Source organism: Pogoniulus pusillus, chromosome 25 (assembly GCF_015220805.1).
Source record: "Pogoniulus pusillus isolate bPogPus1 chromosome 25, bPogPus1.pri, whole genome shotgun sequence".
In the NCBI taxonomy this organism is placed as follows: Eukaryota; Metazoa; Chordata; class Aves; order Piciformes; family Lybiidae; genus Pogoniulus; species Pogoniulus pusillus.
Window position 1 is genome coordinate 12,783,774 of NC_087288.1, and position 19,486 is coordinate 12,803,259.

The 19,486-nt window shown below is 40.7% G+C and overlaps 1 protein-coding gene across 2 annotated transcripts in view; it reads right to left on the reverse strand.

Moving 5' to 3' along the window:
- The window catches only part of PTPN14 (protein tyrosine phosphatase non-receptor type 14), a 70,144-nt gene that overhangs the window by 19,777 nt on the left and 30,881 nt on the right, over window positions 1-19,486 (reverse strand). For both annotated transcript variants that reach the window (XM_064164498.1, XM_064164499.1), the window contains exons 4-11: window positions 19,235-19,302; window positions 16,330-16,400; window positions 14,066-14,153; window positions 11,275-11,363; window positions 9,011-9,098; window positions 8,217-8,299; window positions 5,631-5,688; window positions 1,549-1,627 (exon numbers count right to left, since the gene is read on the reverse strand). In XM_064164498.1, coding sequence (XP_064020568.1) covers window positions 1,549-1,627; window positions 5,631-5,688; window positions 8,217-8,299; window positions 9,011-9,098; window positions 11,275-11,363; window positions 14,066-14,153; window positions 16,330-16,400; window positions 19,235-19,302 — 624 coding nt within the window. The remainder of the gene's footprint in view (window positions 1-1,548; window positions 1,628-5,630; window positions 5,689-8,216; window positions 8,300-9,010; window positions 9,099-11,274; window positions 11,364-14,065; window positions 14,154-16,329; window positions 16,401-19,234; window positions 19,303-19,486) is intronic.

Below are 19,486 nucleotides of genomic sequence, written 5' to 3' on the forward strand. Positions count from 1 at the left end.
AACAGAGATAAAGACATGGACAATTTTAATGTTCAAGGACCCACTCAATGTTAACAAAACCTCAAATGAGTCTGCACCAACAAATACAGAGACAGCGCGGTGCACAAGAACTGCAGGGAATGTTTGGTCTTAGGAGCATCCTTGAGTCACTGACTGAAGTAAAACAAAACTACTCAGTTAAAAACTCCTAACAGAAAAAATGGCAGTTTAGATTCTTGTAAGAGATGTGAAAGGGGAAAGAGAGGAAGTGCGTTTTTGTCTGGGGTGGCAAGGAAAAATAAAAGGCCATCTCCTCCCTCAGTATTCTGGAAAGATTCACTGCTGCTGCCACCTTAAAAATCCAATACTGCTCTAGCCTATAGTGATCCTAAAAATTCTCTTGTTTCTGCTGATGCACTGCTGCCTGTGAACTGAAGTAGCTGAGGATGGAGAAGTTAGAAATCCTACTTCAGATCAATCAATATTTTTGAGGATCTGAAGTATAACATAGCAGGGAGATCGAGACTCAGGGGAAAAACAAAACAAAGCAAAACCACTCCACAGATGCACTAAAGAATATTACAGACTTCAGCAAAAGACACTTGAGAGAGAATCAAGATGGTAAAGATGATGTCCTGGATCACAACTTCACCACGAGACTGCCCATGCTGAAAGTCTTGTACAAAAGTAACAGCAGCTCCCAAAAGTCTGAAATCAGCTGATTCTTTAACAGTATAGATAAGCCTGTGGTAAAGCTAAGGGAACTCTGCAATTCTTCTACAACTGAGCATATAGCTCTTCACACAGCCTCAGCTTCACAGGAGAACACTGATGGCCACTGAGTCACACAAGAAACTATACTTTCAAAATATCAAATTCTGTCTTAAACTTTGTCAGACCATCATGACTCTGAAATATTATCAAGGTATGACAAAGAGCTCCTCTGCTGGTAACAGTACTTCACACGAACTGCAACAAGCAGTAACCTAACAGACCTGGCATGTATATTCCAAAAGGTGGTGCAGTTAAGGGTGTGAACTTGAGGTGTTCAGGGGCTGGGCTCCATTCCTGACTTTTATCAAAGGAACCTGTACTCTTAGAGAATTTGTTTGTCAAACATGAGCATTAAATTAGTTTCTAACAATGCAGACAGGTGTTAGTAAAAAATGCAGAGATTATCTAAATACAGAGGACACTATGATTTGTCCTACAGCAAAAGGTAATTCCTGTCTCCTCTCACTCCATTTCTCTCCCTGGCCCCAGCTGGCACTGCCTTTAACTACAGCCATCACACTTCCTATAGAAAGGAACTCTTTTTTCAGCTCACTGAACTGGAATGCCAACTTTAAGGTCCATATAGTTGTGCACAGACAATTTCAGAGGACCTTCAAATTTGAAACTGACCTTTAAACAGAAGACTTACTGCAACATTAACTATAAATCTGCTTGCTCTCCCCCACAAGAAGCTCCCATTTGACCCTAACAGCATTAGAAAAGTAGAGCTAAGGGTTCTTTGCATACAGATAAAATTAAAGTCCATTAAAGGAAAAACATATATCCTCTAAATACCTTGTGAGTTATGTGTTTCAGTGTAGTGTTCTCCACACTGGACATGCATAGGAGGCAGTATAAATGGATGTTGCCTTGGCTGAAATCAAAGCACAAGTTAAAAACAAAAAGCATTAGGAACTTTGTTTGCCACAATTTTTCCAGCTGAAACAGGAAAAACAGTTCTATGCCCTTTCTACTGAATACTGCTCTTTTTTACCCAGCCAAAGACACGTGGCTTGGCATTTCTTTATAGAACAGAGAATAACATATTGTAAATTGTTTGCTCAGTTTTGTCACAGAGCCCAGAGCTGACCAATTGATTCCTTTAAACTAAACCACTTCAGAAAGCAACACCCAAACTCCCATTCCACTTAGAACTTTGCAAAAAGTTTATTAAAAGCCTTTGCCCTTGAATTAAAACAAAGTAAACCAGAAACCTAACCAGAACAAAAACAGGAGAGATGGAACAAATTCAAGGACCTATAACATTGTTATACAAGCAAAAGAGCACGTATGGGCTTAAAATAACTTTGCAAATAGATAACGAATTGGAGCCTTTCTCCAACTGTCTGCACTGCAACAAGTTCTTTAATACAGCAAGTACCAAGGGATGCAATTCAGCATTAAATCAGCAGGATCATTTGCAGAGAAATCATAGCTGCCACCAGCTTTGTCCAACGGTAAACTCCTGCATTCTGCAGCTCCATTTTACCACCTGCACTGGTGTGCAGGTTTATGAAAATACATTTTGATAACACGAAGAAAGCAGAAAAGAGAAGGAAGACATTTTCTCTTCATGAATACAAAACATTCAATCTCATGAATATGTCTTCCTTAACAGCAGAGAAAAGGTCTTTAGATCTAGGCTAATTCAAATAGTTCAAACTATTAAGGAACAGTGTGGATGCCTAAGATAAATGGAAACACCAAACAATTTACCTTTCCATGCACACGCACAACATGAGCACTGTGCAAGTTAACTACTGAAGAAGAGAGGGTGGGGAACAGGTTAAGTTTGCATTTTGCATGTTCATGGTGAGAAGGAGAATCAAAGGTGAACATGCATATGAATTCTTGCATACAAAATAGCTGTGTTAAGCCAAAACTGAAAAATGACAACAAATATTTCTGCTACAACAATTAAAAAGTATAAAAAACCCAGTCTCACTGCAGAGTCTGGACTAAGAAGCCTACTACCGGCAACCTGAGTAGCCGATCTTAGTCTGGAACAGAGATGTTAGAAAGCCTAACAAATGGAGGGCAGAGGAAAAGTGCAAAAAAGAAATGACTTCTACTGGGAATGTATAGATCTGAAACTGAAAGTTTTCTTTGGGCTAGACTGCTACAAAAGACATCTGCAAAAAATTAGGGGGGGTTACATCTGCAGAAGGTCAATATCCAAATTAAGGCTAACTTGGAATTTTAAACTGGCTAATTATACATATCATATTACATTATACATACATACATTTTTGCTGGAAAACCAACATCATGATCTTCTGAGAAATGGGCAGAGCCTTACCCCAGATATTCTACTTCGCTTCCCATTTTTGACTGCTGATTCATTACCATACAAATGAATAGGTGTATAAAGGTATGTACACTGCAGACAGCACTCAGAAAGGCTTTTCTTTTCCTTCCCAAAGAGAGTTGTCCCAACAAGTTAATAAAACAATTATGCAAAAAGCAGTTGAAAGTTCAACGCAAAGGGTTAGCAATCCAGTTCACTTTCTAATTGATGAGCACACACTCCTCCTCTTCGTCTTCCTAAGACTTTGGTTTTGTCCTAAAACATGTTGCATCCTTATGTTTAAAACACAAAGACGCAGCAAGATTTGTTTTTCCTTTGAAAAAGGAGATTTCCATTTCCTGTATTTAATACAGAAGGCAGCTCTCTCTTTCCCTTTGTTATGTATCTGAAGCCATACCACAAGAATTCAAAACACATTTCACTTCTTCATCTTCAGATTTTCATAGTCATGTCCAAGGACCAAACAAGCAGATACCAAAAAAACCTATAAATGTCTCTCTCAGAGAATACATCACAATGCCTTAGTAATATGGTAAGAACGAAAGGACAAGGAAATCCAAAACCAACAACAGCAGCTTTCCTACCTAGTGGCTGGGAAACCTATAATGTGACTAAGTGACCACAATGACAAGCAGAGGAAAACAGGCTGGGCTGAAACCTGCAAAGGTAAAACTATTCTGTTATCAGTACTGGCTTAACTGTAATTTTGGAACATATTCAGAAGCTGCACCCATACCAAGCGGATATGTCAAGAAAATATTCCTGCCCTTACTACTTTTCTGCCATGAAGCAACAGGCCAATGGTGTTACCACTCCAAGATAGTTTGCAAAGCAGGTACCACCATGAAAACTGACAATCTGCACACAGAATCATAGAATCAACCAGGTTGGAAAAGACCTCCAACATCATCCAGTCCAACCTAGCACCCGGCCCTAGACAATCAACTAGACCATGGCACTAAGTGCCTCATCCAGGCTTTTCTTCAACACCTCCAGGAACAGCGACTCCACCACCTCCCTGGGCAGCCCATTCCAATGCCAATCACTCTCTCTGGCAAGAACTTCCTCCTAACCTATAACTATATGTATAGAACCTCCTAATCTATACCAGCCTATACCTTCCCTGGCACAACTTGTGGCTGTGTCCTCTTATGCTGTTGCTGGTTGCCTGGGAGAAGAGATCAACCCCCACCTGGCTACAACCTCCCTTCAGGTAGTTGTAGACAGCAGTAAGGTCAGCTCTGAGCCTCCTCTTCTCCAGGCTAAACACCCCCAGCTCCCTCAGCCTCTCCTCACAGGGTTGTGTTCCAGGCCTCTCACCAGCTTTGTTGCCCTTCTCTGGACACATTCCAGTACCCATGGCCTGACCAGTGCTGAGTACAGGGACAGAATAACCTCCCTTGTCCTACTGGACACACTGTTCCTGATCCAGGCCAGGATGCTTAGCTGCCTGGGCACACTGTTGGCTCATGTCCAGCTACTATCAGTATCCCCAGGTCCTTTTCTGTGTAGCTGCTCACCAGCCACTCTGTCCCCAGCCTGTAACGCTGCTTGGGGTTGTTGTGGCCAAAATGTAGAACCCTGCACTTAGCCTTGTTAAATCTCATCCCACTGGCCTCTGCCTACTCATCCAGCCTGTCAAGGTCCCTCTGCAGAGCTCTCCTACCCTTCACACCTGCTCCTAGCTTGGTGTCATCTGCAAACTTACTGATGATGGAGTCAATTTCCTGGCCCAGATCATCAATAAAGATATATATAAAAATCTAAAAATACATATAAATAAAAATATATAAATATATATATATAAAAGTAGGTAATAGTGCCCTCTATCCAAGGAATCAGCAGTGCTGTTGCTGCTCTTATTTAACAAACTTTGAATTACTTCAAGAAATACATGCTAGATGTTAAAACTGGATCCTGAAAAATGTCCTTAGAACTGACTGGGAAAGACTCCCACTGCCTTGTTTTGTAAAGATCTCAGGAAAAAGTTACCCAGTTTTGTCAGGTTTGTAGTATTTATAGAGGTCAGTGGAATGGAAACAAGTACAGCTGAAGGAAAAGCTCTGAATCATAGTGCAATATGATTCTGGATTATAATCTGTTTAGCTAACAACCACACAGAACTTCACATGGAAAACAGGCTCTTAACCCACGGAGTTGGTAAATTTTAAGTAGACTTTATACAAAAACATGGGGAATGGAAGAAATGCAAAATGAGAGGCTGTAAAACGATGTATTGGCTGGGTTTTGACACATACAGCAGGAGACACTTCAAATTCTTTCTAGAGGATTATTTTCTCTACACACTGAAATAACTCAATCCAGTAGGAAAGATGCTTGGTTTCCTCAGGGCAAATGAAAATATAATGCCTTGAAGACAGTAATTTTTAATACTCAGTGGTGATATTATCCGGTTAAATTAATCACCCTGGGCAACCACACCCTTGAAACTCATTCCACTCATACTGCCTACAAGAAATGAGTTGATATGCTTATTTGAAATTGAGAAGGTATTACACAATGCCTCATCCTATTAGAAATGGTATAGACATTCTGAAAGACCACATACCAAGGATGATCTACTCCAAGTGGGTCGCCGTCGGATAGGGGGAGGAGAACTTGATTGTCTGTGGAAGAAAAAGGAAAGAGGAATACTAGACACTGCAATATTTCAGTACTGACTTCAGACTGAACAGGGAAAGCAAGAGGTGAAGAGTCTCTTAAGTATGTCTCATTAATGAGATGTAAAAAAAACAAAAATACAAGTAAAAGAAAATAATTCAGGTTCTTCTCAAGACAGAAAGTATTCCAGTTCAATAATACACATGCCTTCTGTTCATTATCCTGGATGGCTTACATTGAAACAAAGGAAACATCTCTGGTTTAAAAAATGAATCAAACAAACGAGTCTCTTACGAAATCAAAACTGAATGTGGTGCTCAGGCAGAGTCTTGGGTGGCTTAGTGGGAAATTTAAAACAATGACAATTTTATGAAATTCAGAGCAATCACTCCAAGGCAATGCACACAGATAATGAGGGAACAAAAGCAACTGGTTAGGTAACACTGGCAGAGCCACATACGATGTTAGAGTACCCAGATGCAGCGGAAGGCGTGTAGGAGGTAAAAAAACCCAACCAAACAAATGGAAAAAAAACCCAAGACACACAAATGAAGAAGGGAAAGGAAGAAGTTGAAAGAGGCAGAAATATAGTGCTTACGTGAAGAGAGGAAAGGTGGGATTTGTCCTCTTACAGTTTCTGATCTGGTGAATGATGTTATGTGCAATTAGAGGAAATGCACACAGGAAAACAAACTGTCATTTTAACACAGAGGGCAGGAACATTATTTAGCTAGAAAACACACATTGGCAAATGCTGTCACCAATATCTGTGGCTCTAACACAGAAGCTGACACCACATAAGACTGTGGTAAGTAGTTCCAGCAGCAAAAAAACATTTAAACTCCAGTTGTTTCGACACAGTGACCTCACATGCTGTTCCCTATCTTTGTTAGTCCACATATTTGTACCTTGTATATGAAAATGATATACACACCCAGCTCATAGTGTCCTCATATGGCTTGGCATTTAGAAATCAACACCATCTACAACTATTGCTTCTGAAATCTGGATTTTGAACACAGCAGCCCTTTCTGTTGGCCCTAATATATGGCTTTGAAGGGGACATACTCCATGATGACAGACTATGGGACTTGGCTTCCCTTGATTGTTACAGTGGAGGCAAGCAGGAGCTTCCTTTGTGCTCAACTCCTCTGAAATCATTAGCATTAAATTTAGCACTGGACTACTGAAATGCATTACGTGCTGCTCAAGAAATGTCTTCTCTGGTCTTCCACTCCCCTCCCACGAACCGCAAGTGCCATCTGTAATCTAACAAATGTCTCTTTTCAGTAAGTGAAAAGATAACTCTATGTAGTTCATGTCACTGGTCTCTCCAATACTCTAACTCAGTGTATGTTAATATGTGTGCACAGGTAGTATCAGAAAACTAGACCTTCCAATCTTCCCTTTCATCATTTCGGCTTTATTTTCCAACAGATCACAGGATATTAGGGGTTGGAAGGGACCCAAGGAGATCATCGAGAACAACCCCCCTGCCACAGTAGGACCACAGAATCTAGCACAGATCACAGAGGAACACATCCAGACAGGCCTTGAACCAGACAGGCCTTGAAAGTCTCCAGAGAAGGAGACTCCACAACCTCTCTGGGAAGCCTGTTCCAGTGCTATGTGACCCTTAGAGTAAATAAGTTCCCCCTTGTGTGGAAGCGGAACCTCTTTTGCTGCAACTTACACCCACTGCTCCTTGTCCTGTGACAGATGACATTACTCAGCCAAACAGATGAGCTGTCCAGCTCTAACTAGAGCTGTTGACAGAGACTCCTTCATACCTTTTCTAGCTAACTCGACTGATGAGTTTTGCAAGTAATTTATGTTCTCACTGCTGTACAAACCCAACGTATCATGAAACTTCTCAAAACTCTTGCATTCTTGAAAGTTAAATTTACTTCAAACAAAAATCGCTAACAGGCATTCTGACTTACAAGTAAAGCCTCATGAATTCCTCCACCACTTAGGATGACTCCACCTGTGTGAGAGGACTAGCTCAAGGCTAGATCCTTAACAGGTACTCAAAGTAGAGCCTAAGGGCAACTTCAGGTACAAATTTACAGCCGTTGCCGCTGTATGTGCAGTGCTACTGTGGCTACACAGATTAATGTTCCCAGATATCCTCCCACGTCTGGCACACATAAGAAGCAGATAAATTATACTGTTTCTTCAAAATGCCACTACAGTTCACATTTTGGCATGTTAACATACGTCAGCTTTCACTCCCATTTATACAAATACTCTGGATTATGAATGGCAGAGACCAAGGGCTTCAATTCAAGACTCTGTCAGATTGGCTGACTGGGGAGCAACAAGCCTCACAAGGCTCAGAATAAAATTTCTCAACTCTCTGTTCTTGTTGCTGGTTAAAACAAAATGAGAAATAAAAGAGGAAAGAGGGAAAAGAATAACTGACATAAGTGACTAGAAAAAAAAAAAACAAAAAACAAAACCAGACATGCTAAAACTCAGATCAGTTTCAAAGCCGGGGGTCAGAAAACAACTCTGCAGAAAGAGTACTCACTCGGTGCAGATTTTGTTCTGCTTGTAAAACTTGTGTCTTGCTGAAAACAGACGTGAAATGTATTTGGCATTTTCAAGATCATCCTTTAAATGCAAGGGAAAAAAAAGTGTGGCATCATTAATTTTATTAATCTTATCAAGAAGTAACAAAGAAGAGCTCTAAAAATCCAGTTGCAGTAATGCTTGTAAGGTTTGTCATGTACAGAACCTGACTGCCAAGTACATGTCTAGTGCCCTTGAGAGCATTCAAGGCACTGAATTACTGAAATATAGTGGCATGCCTTTACATGCTGCCACTTCACTGCTAAGTCACAGTGGGAGGGGAGGAGGGACAACAACAAAATATGGTTCAGGTTTGCTGGTTCATTTTTGATACTGGCCTTGGCTCAGGGAGAGACAGAGTGATTTTGAATAGTGCAGAACAGCATTGCAGCCCTCTAGGTTCCAGTACGTGCATGTATAGTAGCTTATGCCCAGTTTCTGCAACTGCTTTTGCTGCTATATTTATGCCAGCATTAAAGATGCTGTGGCACTATGGATGTTTAATTCAACAAGCACTTCACTTTCTTTTAGACTTCCCAACATAGTATGCTTTGGGATGTCTGGAGGAGAATACAAATATTGGTAGCCAAATTAAAGTAATTTCACATTTTGCATAAAGTAAAACATGAGCCTGCAGGGAGGGCGAGGACTTAGTGACTCTCAGCACAAGCCCCTTCAGGAAAGAGGGATTTTAAAGGTTTATTTTTCATATAAGCAGCCTTCTTGATGACACTGATGAAATTCTTTGCTTACAGTGTGAAAGAGTACATTCTCTTCTTTGTTGATCAACTCCAGAACAATTGAAGACTTGTTATGTGCTATATTCCCAATGTCATTCCACCTGCAGAGTGAAAAAATGCGGTAGAGTTTGCCAACACATACATTCAAACGTTTCACAAACACTAAGAATCCTTTAGTCAATAGGAATCTCATTTTATATGAAAGCTTTTCAGTAGCTGTTTGGTAAAGAAACATGGTCAGGAAAATAAGGAAGTCATGCTCTGGTTCAAAGAGAAACAGATATTCAGCTCTTAACCCAAAGCAGAATTAAAAGGTCTCTTTAAAAACACCAATGTGAAAGCTCATAATAAAAGAAACATGGAAATACATCAGTAACAATTTACTGAACAGTGACATATCTGAACTGACTGACTTCAGCCACATGCAAATGAGGTTTTAAAGCATGTTTTTTAACAGTGCCTTTCCCCTCCCCAAATGCTGTTTCCAGCTTTCCTCCAGTGCCAATTCTTCCTAAGGAAGGCTGATGACATGGTTATGTAGGCTATGCAAACCGTGTTCATACTCTGGTTTTAAGTTTGCAATCTCTTTTTTTCAAGTAATTGTCAGGTTACTCAACAGCAGAGTTATAATCTTCTTACAAATAGCTGACAGACATTTGTGTACATTGCATGCAATCCACGGAGATGGAAAGGACTTGTTTGTTCTGTTTGCAGCATACATTCCTCTTCATGTCACGGCAGGATGCTTGAAGTGCATATTTCCAAAGAGTTAAGATAGCTCAGAACCAACTGTCACTTCTACATGTAAAGAAACTTCTTGCCTTTGTCACTCAGCATAGATAAAGGATTATCTAATTTCTTCTCCAAATGAAATACGCAAAACATCAGCTATGAGGAAAAGGGAGCCCTACCATTTTTGAAGATGACACTCTAAAGGCAAAACCCTCTCAACTTTCTAGCTCAAGTCTGATACAAGACTTAGCTACAGCCTAGAAATTACTGCATCTCAGAAACCACTTTTTTTTTTGGCTGTACAAACATTCAGATTTTAATAGCAAGGACTAGTAAAAATTCACTTCAAGTTAATACCAATAGGTAGGACAAGGGAGGTTATTCTTCCTCTGTACTCAACACTGGTCAGGCCACACCTTGAGTACTGTGTCCAGTTCTGGGCTCCTCAATTCAAGAGAGATGTTGAGGTACTGGAATGTGTCCAGAGAAGGGCGACAAAGCTGGTGAAAGGCCTGGAACACAAACCCTGTGAGGAGAGGCTGAGGGAGCTGGGATTGTTTAGCCTAGAGAAGAGGAGGCTCAGGGATGACTTCATTGCTGTCTACAACTACCTGAAGTGACATTGTAGCCAGGTGGGGGGTGGCCTCTTCTCCCAGGCAACCAGCGATAGAACAAGTGGACACAGTCTCAAGTTGTGCTGGGGGAAGTATAGGCTGGATGTTAGGAAGAAGTTCTTCACAGAGAGAGTGATTGGCATTGGAATGGGCTGCCCAGGGAGGTGGTGGAGGCACCATCCTTGGAGGTCTTCAAAAAAAGACTGGATGGGGCACTTAGTGCCATGGTCTAGTTGACTGGCTAGGGCTGGGTACTAGGTTGGACTGGATGATCTTGGAGGTCTCTTCCAACCTCGTTGATTCTATGACTCTGTGATTCAATAGCAACCCACCAGAACAGTAGTAAAGAAGAGTAAGTGAAATCTTAGCTTCCTTGGAATCATGGAGACTTCTAGCAATGTTTTCAGAGAACAAACTTTTACCAGTAGTAACAAAACCCATGAAAGAAAGATAATGGAAAGGCTTGAGTGATTTTTAATAACCATGATAAAGAGCAGAACAGATAAACAAATGACACAACCTGGATTTTCAGAACTATAGAGTGAGAAAGTTCAGCTTTCTTTTAGTGGGGCACCTAAATATGGCAACCAGATTCTCTGAAATGCTGAGCACTCAGGCTGCGAACCACGAAGTTTAACAGATTTGCATTCAGAAGCATCAAAGAAGCAGACATAAAGGCAGGAAAAGGGATCAAAGCCTTGTAAGTAGAACAAGATACATGACAGACAACTACATCTTTCTTGCCATCAAACCCATTCACAGACATCAGAAATTATTCTTCATCACATCTCTTACAGCCAAGAAGGCAATCCTGAAAACTCCTTAGTTGGAGGATTGGCACTATTGAAGTCATATATATATAAGGAGAAGACCCCACACACAGAGCCCCGAGAAAAAACTTGCTTTAAATACAAAAGACCCTAGTTTGTACCTATAAATCACAGTTGTCCTTCCAATTCTGTTTTTTATGAAGATTCCCATGAAGAAAATACCGAGGTGTATGTCATTTCCATGATTATCCTGCAAAGAAAGGACAATACACTTAGTTTAATAAAGAGACTGGCCAATACATGCATATAAATGCATGCTGAGCTAACAAACAGAAACCCTTCCTCAGGACCAACTCTTAACTAAGCTGTATTTTACTGCTTGGTCAGACTAAGATTTTCATTTTTTCAAAGCAGTTAGCATTTAACTGGATTAATTCTGTTGACTAGTGAGAATAGATGAAAGCTAAACAAGCTCAAGGTTCTCCTCTGTTGAACAATACACACCCCACAAACTGACATTCACTGGATAATGCCCCACATTCTCTACCATAGAGCAGCACAGGTTCCAGTACAGACCCCTGAGGGACAGCACTTATCACTGCTCTCCATCTAGACTTCAAGCCATTGAACACCACCCTCTGGATGCGACCATCCAGCCAATTCCTTATCCACTACACAGTCCACCCATGAAATCCACGTCTCTAACTTGGCCAGTAGGATGCTGTGGGGGACTGTGTCAAAGGCCTTGCAGAATTCCAGGTAGATCACATCCATAGGTTGTCCCTTATCTACTGACACAGGCACTTTATCATAGTCACTTTATCATATCTATCAGTGTTACTGCAGCTATCTAGAGCCTGTATGACTATCAAAAGCACCTCTTCTGCATTCACAGTATTTTTCCACTCATCTGTTAAAACATGTAGAGACTTCAGAAAACCACACCTGGAGATGGAATCCCTCTCAAAAGCTCTACCCTTTATGCTTCCTCTTTAAAATACTCCATGTAGAAGTTCACAGCACGTCACCCTAAAAAGTACTCTATAAAGATATAGCCTCCATTGGTTTTCAGCTATTGGGTTAAAGATTCATCTGCATGTTCTACACAACATCTATGATTCTTGCCTTGTTTTCCAGAAGTTCCACTGGTTTTGTGCCTACCCATGTCACCTGGCAGCCTCCTGTTCCATTTTGCAATTATCTGTTTTCCTTTAAAAAAGATTGTTTTTTTTTCTCGGGGTGCAAAAACTCAATGCTGTTAATGAAGAGGTTTTTCTAGATTTATCAAGGAAACAACTCCCCCTCCCTCAGCTGCACATATAGTAACTGGTTTACACTTTTAAATGGTAAATAAAACTATGCTAACACAAAGATTGTGGTCAAAAAGAATAGCTAAAAGAAAGGATATGAGAGAAGTTAATACACTAGCATGAGCAAATTCTAGAAGCCATCAGGTGCCCCTGCATTTTAATAGATCAGATTAGAGTTGTTCACCTGGCTGCCTTGTACTCAACCCCCAGAAGGCAAGAGTGGAGTATCCACACCTGTTTGTGACTCCTAAGTGCTAGGTCTTTCGCAAGCAAATGATGGATGTCAATTTTCAAGCCCCAGCCTATGCACTGACTCTCAGTGTTGCATATGCCAGCATTCCTCCACATGTAGCACATGTTAGCATAGGTCCCACGGCTGACAGTTTTCAGATGACTCTAATTAGAAGACTACACATTCCTCTGCCTTGTCCCAGAGGCAGTGTTAGAAGGCAAAGAGACTGGGAAAATGTATATAAATGTGTACATTTATACCTACATATAAAAGAGAAATGCATTTCTAATGCATTCTAATGTAATTCTAAGAGCAGCAGCAAAAGGGAAATCTTTCATTTTTCCCTTTGAAGGCAGTTCTTTCTGTGTACAAGGCCAGCACACTTCTCTTTGATATAGGAGTAACATTTTCCTGCAGAGCACCCAGTCTACTGTTCATACTTACCTAACTGCCATGCAACAGTACCCTAGAATTGCTCTGCAGCAGCATTCAGCATTAAACCCAATTAATTTCAGGAAAACATTATTGGCAATAAACATTCTATAACTGTTGTTCTTGGGTAGGAGGTTTTTTTGCCATGCAGCTCCTTCTCTTTGGGCTAGTTTTGAGATTGGCCAAAGGATCCATTTTGACTTCAGTGGAAAGGTTTTTTTTGTTGTTGTTTTGGTTTTTTTTTGTTTGTTTTGTTTTGTTTTGTTTTTTTGTTTGGTGTAGGTTTTGTTTGATTATAAATTCCAAGTCATCTTTAACTGGCAGAAAAACTGCTAGCAGTCCACCATTTACAGTGGCTGGCTTGGTCAGCAAAGAGAAATGGGTCATGTTGTATCTCAGTTTCTCAGCACAACTTTATCACAGTGGCATGCATTCTGTAAGGCCAGGCAGACCATCCATGGCAGAAGGGGACTGCCTGCAAAGGCAAACTGATTACAAATGCATAATAAACCTTGAATCAGCTGCCTCAAGTTTATGCATGGAAGACCTGTGTGCATATGTAAGAAACTAAGGAAAGGGAAAAAAATAATGCTTAGTAAATGGCAACTTAGGAAGACATGAAAAGTTCTCATCCTCTTATCCTGCTAAAGATGACCAGAGTTGAGGCTCATCTGCTCCAGCCACTGAGACAGCCCTGACAGAAAACCAAAGAACATTCTCTGCTGCCCAAGTAAACAGGTCTTAGCATGTTATCAGCTTCTTCTGTGTAAGGGGTTTTGGTGGAGAAGTGACACTATAGGCCTAAGATATCCTCATACTGCAATGTCTGTTCTAACTACCAGCAGTATTTCACCCTCCAAAACAGAAAAACAAGCCCTGTCTCTTTTGGACAAACAGAGCTTGCATGTGTTCCAAAGGTTTCTGCAGACTTCTGCTTTGTTTGCTCCAGAGGTTCCATTACAATGTGCATAAACATACCTTCACAGGGAAAATTTCCTGTCCAAACCCATCAAGGCGTTCCACTTCATTGATGTACATTAGCTCAGCCTCTGCTGCTGTAATGCCGCTGCAATTAGAGTGATAAAAGGCAACAACAGTTTCAATATTGCATGCACACAAAAAAATACTAGTCAAAAAAACAGATTCACAAATCACTTTAGAAGATGCTGCAAGAAATGCACAAGACAAAATTGACTTTCAAAAACAGGATCAGCATCAGCAAAGGAAGGAATTTTACTGACTGTTGCTAAGGTCAGGTACAAAGCACAATTCAAACCACAAGACGAACAAATTGAACAGATGGCACCACATCAGTGCTCCAGGCCTTATTAAAACAAGCTATCACATCAGGTTGTGTCAGGTTTTGGATGGCAAATTTGAGACATATGGGTCCTAATCTGCAAAAATAATCTACAAGTTCACTGAAGTTTCTTTAATTTCCTTAAAATGGAAGACCTACATTTTCAAGTTGGCTGCTGAAAAACACAGGCATTACATCCGAATGTTAAGCAGATTCTCTTTCATAATAGAGAACAAACCAGCTGAAAACTTTCACACACATGTCTATACATGCTCCTGTCAGAGCTCAGGAATTCTGACAGATTTCTGTTCTCAAAGCACGTCAGAATAGATTGCAGGTTGTTCCAGAAGGCGGCCACTATTAATGTTTCTCTTTTTTGCTGCTCCATACTATAGCTTACAAACAGAACTACAGATGTTGAGGTGCTGGAACATGTCCAGAGAAGGGCAACAAAGCTGGTGAGGGGCCTGGAGCACAAATCCTATGAGGAGAGGTTGAGGGAGCTGGGCCTGTTTAGCCTGGAGAAGAGGAGGCTCAGGGGTGATCTTATTACTGTCTACAACTACCTGAAGGGGCATTGTAGCCAGGTGGGGGGTGGCCTCTTCTCCCAGGCAAACAGCAATAGAACAAGGGGACACAGTCTCAAGTTGTGCTGGGGGAAGTATAGGCTGGATATTAGGAAGAAGTTCTTCACAGAGAGAGTGATTTCCCATTGGAATGGGCTGCCCAGGGAGGTGGTGGAGGCACCGTCCCTGGGGGTCTTCAAGAAAAGACTGGATGTGGCACTTAGTGCCATGGTCTGGTTGATTGGTTAGGGCTGGGTGATAGGTTGGACTAGATGATCTTGGAGGTCTCTTCCAACCTGGTTGATTCTATAATTCTGTGATTCTAAGGCAGGTAAATACTTTGGAGAAAGAGGGAAATAAAGGAGGGAGAATGTTATCTACCTGCTGAAATGAGAGCAAGTTTTCATTTGTGTTGCAGAATTGGCACTAAAGTGCACAGCAGGGGAGAGAAATCTTTCCTTTCAATTCTGTGAGTTTACAGACATCATACAAGCAGCCCATGGCAGACAGCGAAGAACAGAACCAGACCTGCTCATGGCCAGCTTGGAACCCTTTGGTGGCATCAAAGGCCCAAGACTGCGTTGAAACTCAGATTGAGAATGGCCTTAGACTCAAGACTGGTATTGACCCCTTTAAAAGACTGGTATTCACCCCTTTAAAACTATCTTTTGTCATATAACACAGAGGGCTGCACTCATCACATAACATTCCTATTACAGTTTGTGTAATAAAGCTTTAAGTGCAAATACATAATATAACATGAAAGATTATTCCCAAGGACATACAGGCACTGTCATTTTCCTAAGAATAGCAGATATTTGAGTACTTCCACTAGCAAAGCAACTAGACAACACAAAAGAAGCCTGCTTACAAAGAAGGTATTTGTACCCAAGCACTAATACATGCCCTACCTCATCAACACCACAGTGTACCTTTCCCACAAGATCTAGAACTCAACTCCTGCTATTTTCTATCCCATCACACAGACAGCATGCAGTTTCCCCCTCTCTTGGAAGAGAGAAAACCTTCAGACAGACCCTCAGACCACCCCCAATCAAGTCATAGTATCTTTCATCATCAGATATTAAATGAGATTGAGAAAGGAGTCAGCTACATAGCACCATTAGTGTCACCCATGCTCATTAAACCTTACCATGCAAACGCTTGTTTATTTGGCATTAAGTTCCTCAGTCATTCTGTGTTCACAAGAGGCAGATAATCTTTTGCAACAGACTAATTAAAAATCCTGTGAGATGTAGCATAATAGCAACATCAAGATAGGCTAGTTTACCAGAAAAGCATGAGGGAGAAAGGGAAGTAATAGGAGAATGATGACAGCAAAGAAAACAATCAGAACCTTAACACATGAAGCTTACCTGTGAGTTCGGTGCTCCTGAGCAACCTTTTGAGTCAGTTCCTCCAAGACAGCTTCATCTTGGGTCCAGTCCTGTAGGAATGTGAAGCAACATCAAAAAACAGTCATCCAAAAAGAGAGACAACAAAATGAAAGACAAGAATTACAACAGCAGATGTTTTAGGATTGTCTCTTGTTCATACTCTCACAAAAGGTAGTGATAAAAAGAGAACTTATTACTAGCTGCACTGAAAATACAGAGCACAGGATGCTGAAAATGTTCAAGGAGAAGATGATTGTCTGATTTTAAAACTTCTTTTTAAGGGAGTGCAAAAGAATACTGTTAAAAATAGGGGTAAGGTGCTTATTATACCAAACTAGAAAACAGACTACAGAGCATGGATAACAGACCTTTTCCTGCATGAGGATCAACCAAGTCTTCAAAACCATTTGGAAGTGCACAGACCATGAAAATTGAAGTCATGGGTATTTTCTGCCCTACAACCCACAGCTACTCCCTCCCCCATATTAAAGGGGATTAAAAGTTTTGCTACCTCTTCAAATATGTAATGAAATGTACTTAATGCTACAACTCATTCCAAGCAGAAATTTTTGTCTTATACAAATTGAATAATGCGTAGCAGAAGCAATGCCGAAAGAATTTGGAACAAGTTAATAAAGGAAATTGGTTCATAAATTCAAGGGCAAAAGAAAAAAAATAACCTTTCTTGCAAAACCTCAGAGTTCTTATTCCTATTTTAAAAAGCCTTAAGGCTGCATGTAGTGTACTTAAATACACTGCCTGTTTCTTGCTCAGTGGGGCCCTCCCTCTCATATTTGCTTCTGCCACAAAAAAATGTGGAAGTGGTAGCGTGCTAATGAAAAATGGCACAGTACATGCCTATGCACAGCTACACACCTGTGGGGTGTACCGTGTACATAACTTTGTTCTTTTCACTGCTGAAGAAATGCTATTTGACACACATTGTAGCCTCACAAGATCAAACAGTGCAAATGTAGCTGCCCCTCCCTCATCCACCAGCTCACTTTGCTAATGAATTCACAGCAATGTTCTTGTTGGAGGCTCTTTCTATGCCCGAGATTCACTCAAATCCTTCCACTTGCTTCAGGACTAATTTGTATCTGCAGCTCCTGGCAACTGTCACTGAACTTGCAGTGAAATATTTACTAGCATGTTATCCCATCCTCCCCAGAAGAGCAAAGACATGTAGTAAAAAAAATGTGTAGAAAAGCAGCTAATTTAAGAGTAGGCTTCTGAAGACTGCAGGAAGCAGACACTTAGCTGATCTTGTTAAATTTAGGAACAGCAGCATGGATGAAAGGCAAGATACCACAAAATGAGCACATGCAAAACAGAAGAGAGCTGACCACGACACCATGTAGACAGCTGACTCAAAAACTGAGGTTCCAGAAGATGGGCCCAAGGAATAAAGTACTGAATTACTTAGAAATTAACCATCTGAAAGCTCATCTAGCTGATACCCTCCCCTAATTGCTTTTTGTTGTTGTGGCTGTTTGGGTTCTGATGTCTGGCTTTGGTTGGTTGTTTGTTTTGGGGGGCTTTATTTGTTTTTTTTTTTCTGAACAGAAAAATAATGCCAGTATATTGAAAAAACCTTGCAGAAGTTCAGCAATTTACAAAGTGACTGCTCGGTAACACATTTTTTTGTCTACATTTGCAGTCATCTTTCCCACTTAAGCCATCAACTATACACAAGACCATCAGTTACTTATCAATAGATAAAGGCAGCCTATCAAAGAGATCCTGTTCCACTAGTCAGGCTAACAGCAGTTTCTCAGTGAAAGGCCAATCATGAAACCAAATTCTAGCTATACAGGACATATTTGCATCTCTACACATTCATTGATTCTTCTTCCTGCTCACTGTTTTTCAGGTGCTACTGAACTCTTGTCTGCCATCTCAAAATTGCACTTCCACCCTAAGACACTGTGCAGCTGTCACTTTTTTTGGACTTCAGAATGGACTGTCCACTGCAGGTTTTTTGTACAAAGAGTGTTGGTAAATGGGATTAAATGCTTCTGGAAGCACCTTTCTCAAGCCTCCAAAATACAGTGAGATGATTCATTCTGCTACCACCACTCCACTAATTGCAGAGGGAAACCAGATTATCTTAACTTTGAGGCAGCTATACTCAGGGTGTGAGAATACCACTCCACTTCCACACCCCCCCCAGTTAGAAATAACTCCATGATCTTTTACATTTTATGACTCTTCTACTCAAGCCTTGATGGACTTGTTCATCTAAGATAAAACCAAGCTCCATCTCTGCAGGCTTTTGTTTTCTCTAATTCATTCTCCTACAGAGGCTCAGTGTCACGGATGTCAACTGCTTGATATTTGTCACCAGACCTTCTAACATCATCAGTGATCCAAAACACTTCAATCAGCATTTAAATTCCTTGCTAGTTGCCAATGTAAGTTTAAAACAAATTTATAGCACAGGCCCTGAAGAACATTCTGCAAAGACTTCAGACTAATACTAAGTTCACATTCCCCTGAGCAAAAGCTTCATGTGTCCTGTGACACTTTTACTACATCAGCAGCCCTCATATCCACTTGTTATGCCATGTGACTAATACTGCAGTACTGCTAATATACAGCTTTTTAAACAGCTGAACATACTTTTGTTGGTTCAAAGTAGTTGTTGTTGTTGCTGACACCTGTTCCTAATGGAGGCTTAAGAGAAACTGAAAAAGGGCTAAATTTCCACAGCATACATTCATTCAGATAAAATCACATTTGCTGCAGGTTTGGGGGAGACAGTTTTATTTCCACTACTATTAGTTCAGTGCTGGTGCTTTTACTCTGTTATCAACAAGGCCATCTCTCATGAATAATTTCTCCATGCCTCAAAGACCACAAAAGAAGGGGATGAGGAACTCACCATAGGAAACAAGACATACTCTCGGAGGAAGTCATGAGATTCAAACTGATTATAGTCTCCAAAACCCGCTGGAAAAAAACACCACAATTACTCATTTTAGCACTTTCCACACATGTTAAGACCTCACTCAACCTTTGCACAGATGCTTAATTTCAAGTGGGCGAGTCCTCTCTGAAGCCACAACTCAGCACAGATTTCTGATTGTACTTTAGCTTTTAACATGGTGGTCTGAAAATAAAAGTGTTATTATCA